Source organism: Thamnophis elegans, chromosome 4 (assembly GCF_009769535.1).
Source record: "Thamnophis elegans isolate rThaEle1 chromosome 4, rThaEle1.pri, whole genome shotgun sequence".
NCBI lineage: Eukaryota > Metazoa > Chordata > Lepidosauria > Squamata > Colubridae > Thamnophis > Thamnophis elegans.
The window spans coordinates 124,036,443-124,054,930 of record NC_045544.1 but is presented as its reverse complement, the minus strand read 5'-3'; the positions used below and the strand labels follow the sequence as shown (position 1 = coordinate 124,054,930).

Sequence of the window (18,488 nt, the reverse complement as noted above, 5' to 3'; positions counted from 1 at the left end):
TAAAAAAAAAGAAATTATCGTCTTCCAGTTCAAGTCTCTATTGGGGAAAAAATGACAAAGCAGGTTGACCAGCTTGGGATCAACCCGTGCTCTAACCGTGCAGTGGATTTTGTCAGCTCAGGTGTATTTTTTTTTTAAAGTGTGCCTTGGTGTGTCTTAACATTTGGTGACTCCCTGGACCAGTCCTTGTTGAATTTTTAGCAACATTATTTGGAAGAGCCTTGCTATTACCTTCTTCCTAGGGCTGAGAGGGAGGGACTGGCTCAAAATCACCCTGCTGGCTTCGTGCCTAAGATAGTTTTAGGGAGGTAATGTTCAGTGGTGGGTTTCACATTTTGTTACCATGGGTTTGCTGCACACGCTCACTTTGCAGGCTCATGTACCCCTTCCACATATGCGCCCGGCCTTCTGCGTATGCGCTTTGCTTGTGCATGCGCCTTCCGTGCATGCACCTGGCCTCAAAAGAGTGTCTAAATAGGGCGGCATAGAGCTGGGGCGGGTGGGCAGGCCCATCCACGATTATCGCTACCGGTTCGGGGGAACTGGTCTGAATCAGCTGAATATCACCTCTGGGTATGTTGCTAGAATTAGAATAGAATTAGAATTAGAATAGAATAGAATAACAATAGAATAGTAAAGGACCATGGAGGTCTTCTAGTCCAACCCCCTGCTTAGGCAGGATATCCTATACCGTTTCAGAAAAATGGTTATCCAATCTCTTCTTAAAAACCTCCATTGTTGGAGCATTTACAACTTCTGGAGACAAGTTGCTCCTCTGAGTAATTGTTCTAACTGTCTGGAAATTTTTCCTTAAATTCTAGGTTGCTTCTCTTCTTGATTAGTTTCCACCCATTGCTTCTGCCCTCATGTGCTTAATCCCCCTTTTCAAGAAAAGAGAGTAAGCATTCTTCCTTTTGTAACCCCAACTTCCATCTAGTGTACGTGGGATTAGAATGGGAAACAACTGAGGACACGCAGTCTCTGTTTTCAAACAACACCATTAAGTAAGTTAACAAGAGACCTGGCAGGCTACGGCTTTAAACTTTAGCTAGATGTGTTTGTGCGTGTATGTGTGCACTTGGTTTAATGTGTTTTGCAAACCCTCCCTGTGTTTTGTTTTCAGTTTATGGTTTACTTTATCATCCAGAAAATGAGTCACTTCAGTAACCAGGCGAAGCACATTGGGAGAACGCAGCTGTTGGTTTGGGGTTTTTCGCTAATAAACGAGCCACAAGGCGAGATACAATTCAGCGTATCTGGCTGCTGCACAATGTCACTGGCTGCTATTAGAAGAAGGCTCACAGCACTGAACAAGATTCAGTTTCATTAAGACTGGATGCAGATGTTTTAAATAAAGAATCAACCATTTTCATCCCCTAAGCAGAGTGGAAAAGGACCGCTAGGAACTCAGAAAGACTCACCAATTTGATCATATAGAATAGAATAACAGAGGTGGAAGGGACCTTGGAGGTCTTCTAGTGTGCACTCACCAAACCGGTTGTAAAACCAGTTACATCCCACCACTGGATATAAGTCACATTTTCCAGTGCCATTGTAACTTCAAATGGTCACTAAATGAATGGTTGTAAGTCAAGATTTTGTAGTATCCTTCCCTCGGAGTGGGGTGGGAATGGAGATTTTGCAGTATCCTTTCCCTGGAGTGAGGTGGGAATGGAGATTTTGCAGTATCCTTCCTCCGGAGTGGGGTGGGAATGGAAATTTTGCAGTATCCTTCCCCCGGAGTGGGGTGGGAATGGAAATTTTGCAGTATCCTTCCTCCGGAGTGGGGTGGGAATGGAGATTTTGTAGTATCCTTCCCCCGGAGTGGGGTGGGAATGGAGATTTTGTAGTATCCTTCCTCCGGAGTGGGGTGGAATGGAGATTTTGCAGTATCCTTCCTCCGGAGTGGGGTGGGAATGGAAATTTTGCAGTATCCTTCCCCCGGAGTGGGGTGGAAATGGAGATTTTGCAGTATCCTTCCTCCGGAGTGGGGTGGGAATGGAGATTTTGCAGTATCCTTTCCCTGCCACACCCACCAAGCCACCCCACAGAACCAGTAGTAAAAAAAATTGAATTTCACCACTGGGCGTCATGTTGTCATGACATATCAAAACTTTCCTCCTCTTCACTAAACTGGGATTGGCACGCCCAGCATGTGACGCATCTGGCCTGCGGGCCACGAGTTTGACACCCCTGCTCTGAACCAATGCTGTGGTTATGGTGGCTCACATCAAAAAACCATCGACAGCTCAGCAGTTCAAAACCCGAGAGCGAGCCATGTAATGGAATTAGCTCCCATTACTTGCTGCAGCTTCTGCTACCTCACCTAGCAGTTTAAAAGCATATAAATGTAAGTAGATAAATAGGCATCACTGGTGGAAAAATAACATAAAAGTGACCCCTTGGGAGTCCCCTGGGCAATGGTGATGTCACTGGCTACACCTTTCAACGAGGGGTCCTTGGTTCTCTCTAGGCTTGTTGTTTTCTTGCAGACATTTCACTACCCTAACTGGGTAACATCATCCGTGCTCTGATGATGTTAGCTAGTTTTGTAATGAGACAGCTGCAAGAAAGCAACAAGCCTAGAGAGAACCAAGGACCCCTCATTTCAACCCTGAGCTACAGATATTCTCCTTTATTAATCCTTTCAACCCCGAAGCACCTTGTAGGTGCTTCCAACACAAATGGAGTAGTAGTACAGTAGTAGTAGTAATGCCACTGCTTATCCTGTTGAGTCAATCCAACCTTTGTGGTTATATGCCATAGTGGATTAGGCTACTATTTTGTGCAAACGTATCGTGGCTTATTCATCAACTCAAAATTAATCAACACACAACAACTTTGTGCAGTGTGTGTAAACCAGGAGTGGGCTGCTGGGTGTTCGCAGGGGTTCGGGAGAGCCTCTACCTAAGATTCTATGCCGTTCGGAGAACCCCCAAATCCCACTCCTGGCTGGCTCAGCCTACCCCTCCCCTCGCAGAAGTCTCCACGCAGCCCGTTTAGGACACAGTTAAGTCCTGGGCACGCGCAGAGGCTTGAGCAGGGAGAAAAACGGGCCTACTTGAAGTTCAGGAAGGCCAGAAAGAGGCCCCTTTCCAGCCTCCAGAGCCTGGGGCGGCTGTTTTCGCCTTCCCGGAGGCTTGAAGAAAGCCTCCGGAACCTAGGGAGGGCAAAAATGCTCTCTCCCCCTCCAGCCGTGGTGCAGGAGGCCGACTAGGCCATGCCCACCATAGCCACACCCACCCAGCAACCGGCCAGAGAACCTTGCTACAATTTTTGAAGCCCACCCCTGGTGTAAATCAGACGATAAGCCGGGAACTTTCCCGGAGGAACTTTCTATTTCAAAAATTCTACCTCACAGATTGCAGGGAGATATATAACCATGGCAGGGAATAAATGAATGCTGTCTTGAACTGCAGAAGCAAAGGCAGCACCAAACTTTAACAGAACAGAAGATAATCATGAGGTGGGAATGAAATGTCAAGAAAGTGTTTGACAATCTTCTTGAGGTCTCACCTTGCACCATCCCTGCAAGGTAGACTCTGCTATTGTTCTCATGGTCCCCCCACCCTTCTCTGCATGCTCCTGTTTTTAGGCTACAGTGGTTGGTTGAATCTCACAGAAATAGACCCTGATGAGGAAGTGCAAGGAGAAATCCACCTGCAGATCGAGATCATCGGCAACGGTGCTGCAAGGAAGTTGCGCTGCGTGGTGTTCGATGCCAGGTAAAAATGGGGGCCCAGGAAAGAAAGGAGGGTCTTGCAAGGGGTTCCACCACAATACCGCAAAGCCCCTATTCACGGAGACATAAGCGCGAGTGCTAATCCGCGCCGTCCGAAAGCAAATGCGACCTTACCGCACTGACATAAGGGCGGAGGGCAAATCCGCGCCTTCGGAAGCACTCAGCACCCTAAACCTAACCCTAAACCTAACCCCTAAACCTAACCCCTAAACCTAATCCTAACCCTTACCTTAATTTAAATTGGCTTTCTGCCGCCGCGCTGTTTTAAAGCGCCCTTCTGTCGCCACGCTGTCGTCGCGGCGGTGATGACGCGCGGTGATGACGTCGCAGCTTTAGCGATGCGGTTTTATCACCGCTATTTTGACGAGCGCGGTTTTGTCGTGCCACGCTTGCAAGGAGACAGTACTTGGAGAAAGCAGAGGAAGGAGGGAAAAGAAGATGAGGTCAAAACTTCAAGTAACTCCAGTAGAATAGAATAACAGAGTTGGAAGGAACCTTGGAGGTTTTCTAGTCCAGTGGTCCCCAACCCCCGGTCCGCGGACCGGTGCCGGGCCGTGGAGTACCTGGCACCGGGCCGCGCAGCGGCCGGGGGCCATGATCGCTCTTTTAAATCCGCTCCTCTTAAATGCATTTCTCTCTCCCCCCCTTTGGTCCCACCCTCGGCTCTCTCTCCCTCCCTCCCTCGCCGTCTCCTCCCTTCTCTCTCCCCCCCTCCCGCACCGATCCATCGCCAGGGAAAGAGAGAGTGAGAGAGTGAGAGAGGAGAGAGAGAGAGGGAGAGAGGGAGGGAGTCAAGAAAACTGTTCCGGCCGCCGCTGAAATGACTCAGTAACTTTTGCGCTTGGACCTGCTTTTTCAAACCTCCCCCAATCATCATCGCCACCCTCTTCCTCCTCCTCCACCACCACCGTTTGTTCCGCTAAAGCTCCTAAAGCTCTCTCCTTGGCTTTTCCTGCTTTCTCCCTGTCACCCAGATGCATGCTGTGGTTCGCGAGTGCGGCTCGGTTTTATGTGTCCGCTTCTCTCCCTTTCTCTCCACACCCCCCCCACCTCCATTTAATTATTTTTTTTTAAAAGAAAGAAAACCGTAGTTCTGCCAATTGCAAAAAAAAAAAAAAGTGTGTGTGCGTGCATATCTGCCGGCGGGTGTGTGTTTGTGTGGTGTGTGTGTGTGTGTGTGTATGCGTGCGCGGAGAGAGACTGGTTGGAAAGGAAGGACAGGACTGGCGGTGTGTGTTTCTGCAGCCCCTCCGGTGGAGGCTGCACTAGCCGTCAGATCTGGTGTTTTTTTTTCCCCTCTCCTTTTTCTGGCAGGTCGTTTTAATCCTTGCTAATTACTTTCTGTTCTTCGCTTGCCAGCTTCCTTCCCACCCTCCTTCCTCCTCCTCCCCCCCCCCCGGCCGGGTGCGCCTCCCCGCTTTTACTCCCAGTTATATATTTATATATATATTTATTTTCTCTCTCTCCACGGCATTCGCGCGCGCGCTCTGTTCTTTGCCCGCCGAATGTGGTGGGGAGGGGGAGGGCGGGCAGAAAGGTTGGTCCGGGTTGAGGGTTCAGGATGGTCTTTGAGGAACATAAGTCTGTCCGGGTGGGGGGGGGGCATATTAAAGCACTTTATATTTATGTAATTGTATTTTATTTTGTAAGGCATGTTTAAATACAATAAAATAAAAGTTGTTTAATCAAAACAATCTGATATATAAACAATCAATGTGTCATCGCGAACAACGCCCCCCCCACCCCTGCGCCCGCTCAGCGGGCCACGGTAAAATTATCAAAGGCTGACTGGTCCGCGGCGATAAAAAGGTTGGGGACCACTGTTCTAGTCCAACCCCCTGCTTAGGCAGGAAACCCTAAATCGGTTCAGACAACCGGCTATCCAACATCTTCTTAAAGACTTCCAGTATTGGAGCATTCGCAACCTCTGGAGGCAAGTTGTTCCACTGATTAATATTTCTAACTGTCAGGAAATTTCTCCTCAGTTCTAAGTTGCTTCTCTCCTTGATTAGTTTCCACCCGTTGTTCTTGTCCTGCCTTCAGGTGCTTTGGAGAATAGCTGGACTCCCTCTTCTTTGTGGGAGCCCCTAAAATATTGGAACACTGCTATCTTGTCTCCTCTAGCCCTTCTTTTCATTAAACTAGACAGACCCAATTCCTGCAACCGTTCTTCATATCGTTTAGCCTCCGGTCCCCTAATCATCTTTGTTGCTCTTCTCTGCACTCTTTCTGGAATCTCCACATCTTTTTTACATTGTGGCGACCAAAACTGAATGCAGTATTCCAAGCGTGGCCTTATCAAGGGATTATAAAGTGGTATTAACAGTTTACATGATCTCAATTCTATCCCTCTGTTTATACAGCCTAGAACTGTGTTGGCTTTTTTGGCAGCTGCTGCACACTGCTGGCTCATATTTAAATAGTTGTCCACTAGGACTCCAAGATCCCTCTCACAGTTACTACTATTGAGCAAGGTACCATATATACTGTACCTGGGCATTTTGTTTTTCTACCTTGAGATCATCCAAGGAAAATCTTACTATATGTCAACACCGGCCAGACTTCCTATTTTGTGACAACAGGTTGCACATTTTCAGTTCTCAACGTCACACATGCAGACTGGTAAAGTAGAAGAAAGTGAGGAAATGGCTGTGCATTGAAAGGCCTAAATGTAGAACCTTACTTTTTTCACCATTGAATTTCATTTTGTTAGATAGTGCCCAATGTTCAAGTCTGTCAAGATCCTTCTGTATCTTAAGCCTATCTTCTGGAATGTTGACTATTCCTGCCATCTTAGCAGAGCTCATGGCCAATTGCTGATTGAACTGTATATTTCTTCCTATTTTTAAAACCATTTAACTCCACATTACAAGCAATACCTGATTAATTTTGGCTGGTCTTCAATACGCGAGAGGCAAAGTAGTTAGTAGTTGTGTAGAAGACCACCAGAAAACCCTAGAGATGGAGGCCAGAATAGATTTTTAAAAAATTCTGGAAGAAGGCCAAGACCACCCCCATGGTACATACGTTATTTAAACTAGTTAAGTTTGAAAAGGAAAGGAAAACCCAAAGAGAAATGGGAACATAATCTATCCTAAAAAAAATCTTAAAATAAATTCTAGTATTCTTGAAAATTGCAAAATTAGGGAAATATTTCAGCTTGACCCTGTTACTGAGGCCTTTGAGTGTTCTTCCTTTTAGTTTCCTTTTTTTTTTTTCTTCCTTCATTATGGGGGATGTACAAAATCAAACCTAATCCTGTTAGCATTAGCAAGATCACCACCTCATTTTCCTTCATGTCATGTCCTGGAATACAAAACAGCGGATTGTTTACAGTTACTAGACTTATTTTACAGGAATTCTGCTGCCGGAATTTCTTAATCTTAGAAGTCACTGTGATTTCCACATGTCCTGTTGTTTTCAGGTCTTAAACTTCCAACTAGCTTTAGAGACTCGACCAAACCTTTCCTGTCTGGGAACATTCTGAGCTGGTGTAGCTCCCTTGTTCTACGTGCCCTAACCTCAATAAAAGGAGATTGAAGAAGAAACTGTAAGAAACTGTGCCTAGCAACATAGAATAGAATAGAATAGAATAGAATAGAATGGACCTTGGAGGTCTTCTAGTCCAGCCCCCTCACAATACATCACGTGATGCCACCATGACGAAGTGAGTTTGATACCCTTGGTCTAGGCCAATCTCTCCCACTCTGCTGTCTTCTAACTACATTGCTTTCTACCATTGCAGATTTTTAAGAAAAGATTGGCTAACCATTGGTCTGGAATGGGATAGGGTCTCCTGGTTGAACAGAGAGTTGGACTAGAAGACCTCCAAGGTCCCTTCCACCTCTGTTATTCTGTTTTGTTAAATTCCAAAATGGCCATTGCTGAGAATTTGGAGAATTGGTCCACATATCTGGAAGAAATCCTGGAGTTCTGAGTGTTTTGTGACAGGCTTCTGCCATGACCAAAGAAATGTAATATAAGCTTGTTAATCAGAAAGGTCAGCAGTTCGAATCCCTAGCGCTGTATAATCGAGTGAGCTCCTGTTACTTGTCCCAGCTTCTGCCAACCTGGCAGTTTGAAAGCAGGTAAAAATGCAAGTAGAAAAATAGGGACCACCTTTGGTGGGAAGGTAACAGTGTTCCATGCGCCTTTGGCATTTAGTCATGCCACCGACATGACCACGGAGACATCTTCAGACAGTACTGGTTCTTTGGCTTTGAAACGGAGAAAAGCACTGCCCCCTAGAGTCGGGAACGACTAGCACATATGTGCGAGGGGAACCTTTACCTTTACCATAACAAAGCAGACTGTTTTAATAGCGTAAAATTGGAGCAAAAGATGAGTTTTACTGGGGGGGCGGAAATATATATTTCTTCCCTTGCTTTCTGAAAGCAAAGGATCTGGCAACATGAATCAGAGAACTGTGAACTTTTCCATTTCCTTTCTTTTCGTGAGCCTTGGAATCTATCGGGTCACTGCTGGATACAAGCATCCTATATTTTTTCATTAAAATAAAACCCCAGTCTGTAATTGAAGGAAATCACTTTGAAATTACAAGCCGCCTCTGTGAGTAGTGATTTTCTGTTTTGAACATTACAGAGTATCATCAGGAAGGGGTGAGCGAGAAAGAAGAAAGGGAGGGTGAGCAGCCTCCTTACAGGATGCATTTGATCATTATTTTTTAAAGGCTTCTTGATGGGAATCACAAAAGGGGTTCGGGGGGGGACCACACTGGAGCAGAAGGTCTTGTGCCTTTATTGAGGATTTTACCGTTGTTCATTTGTGTTCCATTCTTCTGAATCACACAAACTTCATAATTCCTCTTTCTTTATTGTCCAAGTACTATGGTTCTCCAGGACTCCCAGACCATCTTCCTGTTTTATAAACCTATGTAATTAGAGCCAGGGACCAGTGGCTCAGTGGCTAAGACACTGAGCTTTGTCAATCAGAAGGTCGGCAGTTTGGCGGTTCGAATCCCTAGCGCCATGTAACGGAGTGAGCTCACGTTACTTGTCCCAGCTTCTGCCAACCTAGCAGTTCCAAAGCATGTAAAAAATGCAAGTAGAAAAATAGGAACCACCTTTGGTGGGAAGGTAACAGCGTTCCGTGCGCCTTTGGCATTTACTCATGCCGGCCACATGACCATGGAGACGTCTTTGGACAGCGCTGGCTCTTCGGCTTTGAAACGGAGATGAGCACCGCCTCCTAGAGTCGTGAACGACTAGCACCTTTACCTTTTTTTAAATAAGTTTTTATTTTTATTACACAGACAACACATACATAAAAAGAACAAAATAAAACAATAACAACAACAAAAAAAGAATAGCATCATCACATACAGCATGTCGTTTGGTTATAGGTGTTTTAACATCCATATTCTCAAATAACATTTACCATCACAGATTTTTCATCTAGTATAACTAAATACCTCACTTTCATTGTACAGTATATATTCAATTACGATTAGTATTATTTTTTTCCCCAATAAATCATAGTTCCCTTACATTCTTGATTATCTATTTGATAACAGTATACCTTTATATAATCCCCATGTGAAAGAAAAGGTTTTTTTTCCACCAACCATTTATATTTATATATCACTGTTTTCCATTTTACATAATTCCACCAGTCAACTATTTGGGAGCCACCTTTACCTTTTAATTGGAGTCAGAAAAAAAAAAACATCTTGCAATTAAAAGATGGGATGGGCAAGATAAAACCAAATGGAGTATGTCTGAACACTTGCAAGCTTTCAAGAGTTGAAACCTAGAGGGGCATCCTGGAAATCAGGAAAATGCCATTTTGTACAGCAAACAAAACAAAACAGTTCAGAAGACTAAAGAATTGATTCCCAAAAGAGGCAGATTGTTACTTATCTGAATGGAGTTATACTGATAAGAATTCTCTAAAAGACTGACTTGCCCTTGGATGCCCTGTATCCTTCAGGAGTGACTATGTTTTCTTGGCAGTATACAAGAGTCTGCAGATGGAAGAGAACCAATTTGATCTTAATCAGAATAGAGTTGGAAGGGGCCTGGGAGGTCTTCTAGCTCAACCCCCTGCTCAAGCCCTGCATCGTTTCAGATAGGTAGCTGAACAGTCTTTTCTTTAAAACATCAGGGATGAAGCACCTGCATCTTCTGAAGGAAAGCTGTTCCACTGGTTAATTGTCCTCACAGTTAGAAAGTTTCTCCTTAATTCCAAGTTGCTTCTCTCCTTGGTTAGTTCCCATCCATTGTTTCTTGCCCTGTCTTCTGGTGCTTTGGAGAATAAGTTGATCCTCCTCTTTGTAGCAGCCTCTCAAATACTGGAACACTACTATCCTGTGTCATACACACACACACACCATACCCAGTCCTTTTTTTCTCTAGAACAGCCAAATCCAAATCCTGCAACCGTTCTTCATATGTTTTAATCTCCAGGCCTTTAATCATTTTAGTTGATCTTCTCTGTACTCTTTCCAACATCTCAACATCTTTTTTGTAATGTGGTGAATAAAACTGGATGCACTTTTCCAGGCGTGGTCTTACTAAGGATTTATAGAGCTGTAGTAATATTTGGGTACTGCAGGGTTGAGAGAGCTAATTTGCTGGAGTCAGGGGTGGGCTTCAAAAATTGCAGCAACAGGTTCGCTGCCCTGTTGCTGGGTAGGCGTGGCCATGGTGGGCGTGGCCTAGTCGGCCTCCTGCACCACGGGGAGCGGGGAGAGTTTTTCTCCCTCCCCAAGCTCCAGAGGTTGTCCTTGATGCTCCGGGAGGACAACAATTGCTTTCCCTGGGCTTTGGAGGCCCTCCGGAGCCCGAAAACAGGCCTGTTTCCGGAGTTCCAGAACCTCTGGTAGGCCCATTTCCCCACCTTCCCGAGCCTCCGTGGGGCCATGCACTTACCTGCCGAGGTGGCGCAGTGGTTAGAGTGCAGTACTGCAGGCCACTTCAGCTGACTGCAGTTCTGCAGTTCGGCTGTTCAAATCTCACCGGCTCAGGGTTGACTCAGCCTTCCATCCTTCCGAGGTGGGTGAAATGAGGACCCGGATTGTTGTTGGGGGCAATATGCTGACTCTGTAAACCGCTTAGAGAGGGCTGAAAGCCCTATGAAGCGGTATATAAGTCTAACTGCTATTGCTATATTGCTATTACCTGGCATGATGAATGGGCCGCGTGGGGACTCCTAGGGTGGGAGGGGCCAGCCAGGGGTGACATTTGGGGGTTTGCCGAACTGGGCAGAATCCTAGCTAGAGGATCGGCTGAACCCATGTGAACTCCCAGCAGCCCACCCCCTGCTTAAGGCATCAGATTCAAAACCAGGACACTGGGAGTTCTAGTTCTGCCTTACACACAAAGCCATCTTACTCTCAGCCCTAGGAATGTGGCCATGGCAAACCACTTCTGAAAAACCTTGCAAAGAAAACTGCAGGGACTTGTCCAGGCAGTGTCCCAGAACCGGACACAATTTCCACCTTGTATTCAAAGGTGTGCCAAATGTATATGGTGGACTTTAGTTTTTTGAGAGTTAAACTTGTCTTGTTTTTTCCCTTGTATTTATGCAAATGGCACCATCAGCATCTGTAACCTTCCTTCTCCTCTTTCTTTCAAGGGATTTAGCTCGGAAAGATCGGAATGGAGCTTCTGATCCTTTTGTCAGAGTCCGCTATAATAGTAAGATTCAAGAGACTTCGGTGAGTTGAGGTTGTGGGGAGAAGAAGAGATGCCACCAATTTTTGAAATTGTAGTTGATTACTTTTGTCTATCCAACTTTGGTTTACAATTTATGAGTGCCCCATACATTACAGGCGGTGCTTGACTTACAACCACAATTGGGACCAGAATTTATGTTGCTAAACAAGGCAATTGTTAAGTGAGTCATGCCTGATTTTATGACCTTTTCCCTCCACAGATTTATCATTAGATCTATAAGACTGACAGTTGGAAAGACTTAAGACAACTTAAATTGAAAATTAAGTAAAAGCAAAGCGCAAAAAAAGGGTTTGTTTTTTTTTGAAAAAAGAAACACTTTGATAAAATACATACAGTTTCAAATCCCATAATCCCCAGTCTGGGTTTAACAAACGGGATATTTGGCTTGCTGAACTGGAAAAAAAAACCCATATATAATATACAGAACCCTTAGCCAGCCATAAACACAGGTAGGTAGGTAGGTAGGTAGGTAGGTAGGTAGGTAGGTAGGTAGGTAGGTAGGTAGGTAGAGAGAGAGGGAGAGAGAGAGAGATGGGATAAATGGATGGATGAATGGACAGACGGACGAATGGAAGATAGGATAGATAGATAGATAGATAGATAGATAGATAGATAGATAGATAGATAGATAGATAGATAGATAGATAGAGTAGATAAATGGATGGACGAACGGATGGATGGAAGATAGACAGACAGACAGACAGACAGACAGACAGACAGACAGATAGATAGATAGATAGATACTGTAGATAGACGGATGGACGGAAGATGGATGGATGGATGGATGGATGGATGGATGGATGGATGGATGGATGGACGGACAGACAAACGAATGGAAGATAGATAGATAGATAGATAGATAGATAGATAGATAGATAGATAGATAGATAGATAGGATAAATGGATGGATGAACGGACAGACAGACGAATGGAAGATAGGATAGATAGATAGATAGATAGATAGATAGATAGATAGATAGATAGATAGATAGATAGATAGATACAGACAGACAGACAGACAGACAGACATCGACAAACAGACAGACAGACAGATGTGACTGGCCAAGGGTTCTGTGTGCCTAGCTGGATGATTAAAAAAGAGTTTCTGTTATAGCTTCCATTACTACAAATAGCCCTCGACCAGGGGTGGGTTGCTGCTGGCGTTGCTTCCGGTTCGCTTCGCATGAACCAGAAGCAACGGTTTGTTGCGACTTAGGGCAAAATGGTTCTGGTTTTGGCCTGGGTCACCAGAACTTCGCTGCCTGTTCGGGTGACCCAGGCCAAAATACCACTACCAGTTCGCCCGAACCGGTGCAAACCAGCAACAACCCACTTTTGCCCTCGTCTTACAACCATTGTACATAAATCGTTGTGGTCATATTTTGAGTCAGACTCAATTTTACAACAATTTTTAGAGTGATTGTTAAACGAATCCAACTTAGCAACTGTTCTGACCTAGGCTTCTCCAGCAGCACGAAGCCGAGTGTTCGTCCTGATAACCCTTTTTTATTTAATGCACAGTGAATTCCTCTCCAGCAAAATCTTTCCTCTCCCATAGTCTTTCAAGATAGTTCACAATTACTGACCTTTATCAGGCTTTGAGAACAGCCAGGCCGATGTCTTTCAGATGCTGCAATACTTGGCAAGAATGCAGGAATGAACTAATTGTTTCCTGTAAACATCCCTCCCCTTTTGCTCCTCTTTTATTCCCTATGGGAGGGGCCTTTCACTGTCCACTTGTTGCCTTACTCCCAAGTAGACCCTTATTCCTTAGCTGTTCCCTTCGTCTGGCAACTCTGTTCATGCACACACTGGGAACAGGCTCCAGCTCTTCGTCTGCCTCACTGATGTCTGACTCCAAAGGCAGCTGATAACTGTCAGACAGCCCTGGCCCCATCTCTGCCTCCGACGCAGAGCACTTTGTCAGAGCCTTCCCCAGGCTCTAGGACTGGCCCATGTTCCTCCCCAACCTCCTCACTGTCCGAATCTGCTGGGCCACAACAGCAACAGAAATGTTGAGCTCAATTGTGCCCATACGTTGAGGACTACCTGTACAATGGAATTGTCTTCCGATTTCTTTCTTCAGGTGATCAAAAAATCTTGCTACCCCAAATGGAATGAGACCTTTGAGTTTGACCTGGATGAGTCAGCCGCAGAAAACCTGTGTATTGTTGAAGTCTGGGATTGGGATCTTGTCAGCAGGAATGATTTTTTGGGGAAGGTGAGTTGAAAAAGAAGGGCACGCTGAAGGCAGGTGTTAGCACATCTGAGGAGCGAGGAGTCGGCTCTGTTGAAAGACTGTCCTGTTTTTGCTATATTTAGAAACTCTAACTTGAGAACCCGGGGGGAGAGCAATAACCTGAAGTAGCTGCTTGCAAATTCTTGTGACTAAGACGTGGGATACGAAGGCCTGAAAATTAAACATGGCTACAGTTGAAATCATCAAGGTCTTGGGTGCTTGTATTGCCTCGAACATAGTGGGCTTCTCGATGATGCTGATGTTTGTTTCTTTGTTTTTTCACTTCTTTTTTTCTTACTACTGTAGGAAGGAACCCCCTTCCCCTGATTAAAATATACTTTATTCTTAATATTAAAAAGAGGCCGGAATATTATATTTCTCCAAAGAAGAAACAGAGAAGCATGCTCTTAAAGGCAGAAAGCAGCCCCATAGTCTCAAGCAGAAGTCTCAAGAGATGGATCTTTTGTATCCATTAAGAAAGACTGGGCCAAACTATTCACAAACAAAACACATTCAGCCACAACTTCCCACAGAAGGCTAGAGCTGATGGGATTAAGAATCTGCATTTCCCCACCCAAATTCTAAGGACAGGATGTGACCTTTAGGACGTAATAGGATTAACCCTTCACCATTGAAATAGTAAAAGACAAAGCATTGTCCAACCTCCATTGCACAACCCCCTGGAGCATCTCAAACCCAAAACCCCAGAAGCCTATAAAGATCCATTCACTCACTTAGCTATTTTGTCAGCCATCCCAGAAACAAATTGCTGTCACTGAAGTTTCTGGCAACCATATAAACTTTCTTTCCTTGCAGTCAGCCTCCATTTTATTTCCAGTGGCTTTCTCCCAACTTGGAACAAGACCGGATTTTTCTTCCTACAGTATGCACTTAAAGAAAAGAAGAATAGCTGCTGTTTGATAATAATGCTATCATCTATCTATCTAAAAGCGTTGGTAGAGACCCATTGTACAAAGTCATGACTTGCTTTAGCCTGGGTTATTTATTATGTTTTATCTTAACTAGTTTTCCAGAAAGAAATAGGGGGGAAATGCCAAAAAATGGGAAGTACATGAGAAACTACAAAACAAAACACAAATAAAATCAGAAAAGGTGGAAATTATCTAGTTTTGCCACGTATCAATCAAATGTCAAGGAGACATCTAAATCTACCCAAAGCAGTAACATAAAATTAAAAAAATAACAATTCTCTAATGTTAGAGGAGATCATAACAGCCATGTCACAGAAAGACAAGCCAAGTTTATATATATATATATTATCAGCACAAATAAAACATATATATATATATATGTATGTATGTATGTATGTATGTAAAAGTTCGTTTGTTCAAAATCTTAAATCTCTGAAAGTTCTTCACCGATTCCTTTGAAATTTTGACACAACGTTACATTCGAATACGTGTGTGTTTTTATATACCTATAGTATATAGATGTCACACCTGTGACAGGTAAAAACATGCCTTTTTGAAAACCAGCGCCATCTGTTGGACATAATAGCAACACACGCTATAATAAATATTTCAGGATTCCATTTCAATGTTTCTGATTGTTGAAGTATTCAGTTTTGGAGATTAACCTGGTTCCTTCAAAATTAATTTCATGTCCAGTAGGTTTAAGGTGCTGGAAAAGGGAGGAAGTTTTTTCTTTTCTTCCTACTGCGTTCTTGTGTTCTGCGATGCGTGCATTTATTCTCTTGTTCGTTTGTCCTATGTATGTTGCAGGGCAGATTTTGCATGGTATTTTGTAGACTCCTTGGTTTTCCAGCTGGATTTTGTCTTTGGGGTTTCTTAAGATGTTGGCTATTTTTGGTCACTGTTGAAGGCTGTCTTGATATTGTGTTTGTGGAGAATTTTGCTGATTTTATCTGTGGTGCCTTTGATGTAAGGGAGGAGGGCGATGCCATTGTCCTGTTCTGTGTCTCGGTTTTTGGGGGGAGTCTCCCTTTGGATTAGGTTGGCAATTGTTTTTCTTTGGAATCTGTTGCAGATTAATACATTTGTGAGAGTGTGTAATTCAGTTTTCAGGTGGTCTTTGTCAGCTAGGCGTTTGGTTCCGGAGATGAGGGTCTTGGCTACAGAGTTGATATGTGCAGGGTGGTGATGGGATTGTGTGTTTAAGTAGTGGTTGGTGTGGGGTTTTTTCCGGTAGATGGTGTGTCCTAGGGAGCCATTGGGTTTTGTGTAGATTAGGACGTCCAGAAAGGGAAGTTGTTTGTTTGTTTCTATTTCCACCCCAAAATACAATTCACCATGTGTGTTTGTGTGTGTGTTCATTCCAGCATAACTGGAAGGTGGGACGCCTTGAGCAATTTCAACCAAACTCAGATGACTTACTCTCTGGAGACAAATACTGTGAGGTTAAGTCACCCCTAAAGCCCCTCAGGGTGTGTGTTCTGTTAAGATACAGCCTGTTGTGTCTTAAAATGGCTTCTGTACTGCCGTAAAATGGCTTCCACTGAACAGCGTAGTGGAATTGCCATGGTAAGGGCTTCACAGTAGTCCACAAGGGGGCTCCCTCTGATAAGAGGGAAAATCCAACATTAGAAATTACATTTGGTCCGGACATTTCCTCCGCTATAAATAAATACCTGGACAACGCTGGGTTATCAGCTAGTAATATATAAAAGTGCCTTTTCAAAAACATATCTCTTGAATCCAATCCTTCATAACAAGAACAGTGTTATTTTTTTCATTAACCTTTGATTTATGTGTTCAGTAAATTGTTGGGCTCTCACAATACGCAAGCCCAAACCAATAAGCCACATGGCGCAATGTGTGAATGCAGGTGTATTTTTTAACATTTTGGCAATGCCTGGGAAAATGTGGCTGCGTAATTAATGATGAGTCACTGCACCACAAAGCAGAGGCGGCCTTCCTTTGTTTGCTAGATCACTGCAGAGTCATCTTTGGTGCTTATTTATTAGATTTATTTGCCACCCGTCTTGGTTCTATGCAACTCTTAGCATTACGCATGATAGGGAGTGAACTGGGGCCAAACCCCCACCCCTCCCCTCCCCACATGCTCTTGAGAGGCTCTCTGGCCATTTGACTCATTGAGAAAGGATGACACACTACGAGGTGGCTGGGCCACCCACCTGCACCTTTTATGAAGGCACCTTGGTGGAGATGTTGTAAGATGACGGGGTCTTCCAGGAAAGGGGGTTTGTGAGAGAGGGGTGTTTTTGTTTCAGGCAGTGGGTCCTCTTGTCCACAGTAGGAGCTGGATGCAAATAAATGACAAAACAGTGTCAGCGTTCCAAATATCATCCAGAATTAAATCAGAGTTCAAGGCATAGCTTCCATCAAAGTTCCAATTTAATAAGAGAGACATGTTGGTACAATCTGTGGGAACCCAAATCTGAAAACTTCCTGGGTTTCCACCCAGTTGAAAGTTCATGATCTTGTCCCCAGACCCACAAGTTCATCACATGGTGCAATCTTCCTCTGCCACACTGGCATGTCCACCCATCTAGTTCTGGTCAGATGCAGAGGTGCAGAGACACAGAATGACCTTGATTTCTAGAAAGGAATTTTTTATTTTGAAAACAAACACGTTCTGCTCCTTACTATTCTCCCCTCCCAATTCCCCACTAATTTCCCACTAAAGAAAGAGAATGAGTGTGGCAGGCCAAAGATCCTAAAAGGAATATAACTGCAGGCCTGACAAACAGATGATTTCAGGGGTGGGCTTCCAAAATTTTAGCAAGGGGTTCTCTGCTTGGTTGCTGGCTGGGCGTGGCCTTGTCGGCCTTCTCCACCACAGCAGGGAACTGCCATTTTTGGCGTCCCTGGGCTTCTTCAAGCCTCCGGGAGGGCGAAAACGGCCTCCCCAGCAGTGATGGGTTGCTAGTTTTTTACTACCGGTTCGGGCATGCTCACATGCGACACTTCCGATCTGGGCCGAACCGGGAGCAGCCCACCTCTGGAGGCCCATTTCTGGCCTCCCTGAATTTCCGGTAGGCTCATTTTTCGCCCTCCCTGAGCCTCCGTGTGTGCCCTGCACTTACCTGCATCCGAAACGGGCTGTGTGGGGACTCCGGGGGGGGGGCAGCCAGGATTGGGATTTGGGGGTTCTCCGAACTGCACAGAATCTTAGCTAGAGGTTCTCTCGAATCCCTGCGAACCCCCAGCAGCCCACCCCTGGATGTATTTATTTATTTCGTGATTTGATTTATATAGATACCCATCTCATGTGTGTAATTTTGGGTGGCTTTCAAAGATAAAACACAAGCAATAAACACAAACAATAAGCATTAATAATAAACTCAAACAAGATATGTTTATATGGATACATGCATGTACTTTATATTGGGTCAAGACGGTGATGATGATAATCATCATGATTTTAAAAAAAACTCCCAACAAAGTCAGTTTGACTTAATAGGTACACATTTTTTCTTGTAAAGTTAAAGAAATGGCTTGATGTTCATTCTCCCAGGATGCCCTTCCAGCTGCCCAGACCTCTTACAATTGGGATTCCCTGATCTACTTGAATTACTAGGCTTGGTTTTTGCTTAGGTTCTCAAATAAATTGACCATGTGTTGCCATCTGGAGGAATTCTAGGAGTTGAAGTCCACTCATCTTGAATTTGCCAAGTTTGAAAAACTCTGCCTCAAAATATTCAAGCCATATGAATAGAAAAACGATGAATAATTTTATTGAAAAAATAATCCAACCAACGCATTTTTATGAGACTCTTAAAGGACAGTTGGTAGCAGTGATTTGGAGCAGGAATAATCTTTTATAGAGGCTGTTTTTTGCTTTTTCCTACTGTCCTTTCAAAGATCTT

The 18,488-nt window shown here is 44.3% G+C and overlaps 1 protein-coding gene across 1 annotated transcript in view; it reads left to right on the top strand.

Annotated features, from left to right (window-relative positions):
- LOC116507977 (ras GTPase-activating protein 4-like) overlaps window positions 1–18,488 on the top strand; it is a 104,505-nt gene that overhangs the window by 59,716 nt on the left and 26,301 nt on the right. Inside the window, exons 5-7 of the mRNA XM_032216412.1 lie at window positions 3,596–3,725; window positions 11,339–11,420; window positions 13,526–13,660. Coding sequence (XP_032072303.1) covers window positions 3,596–3,725; window positions 11,339–11,420; window positions 13,526–13,660 — 347 coding nt within the window. The remainder of the gene's footprint in view (window positions 1–3,595; window positions 3,726–11,338; window positions 11,421–13,525; window positions 13,661–18,488) is intronic.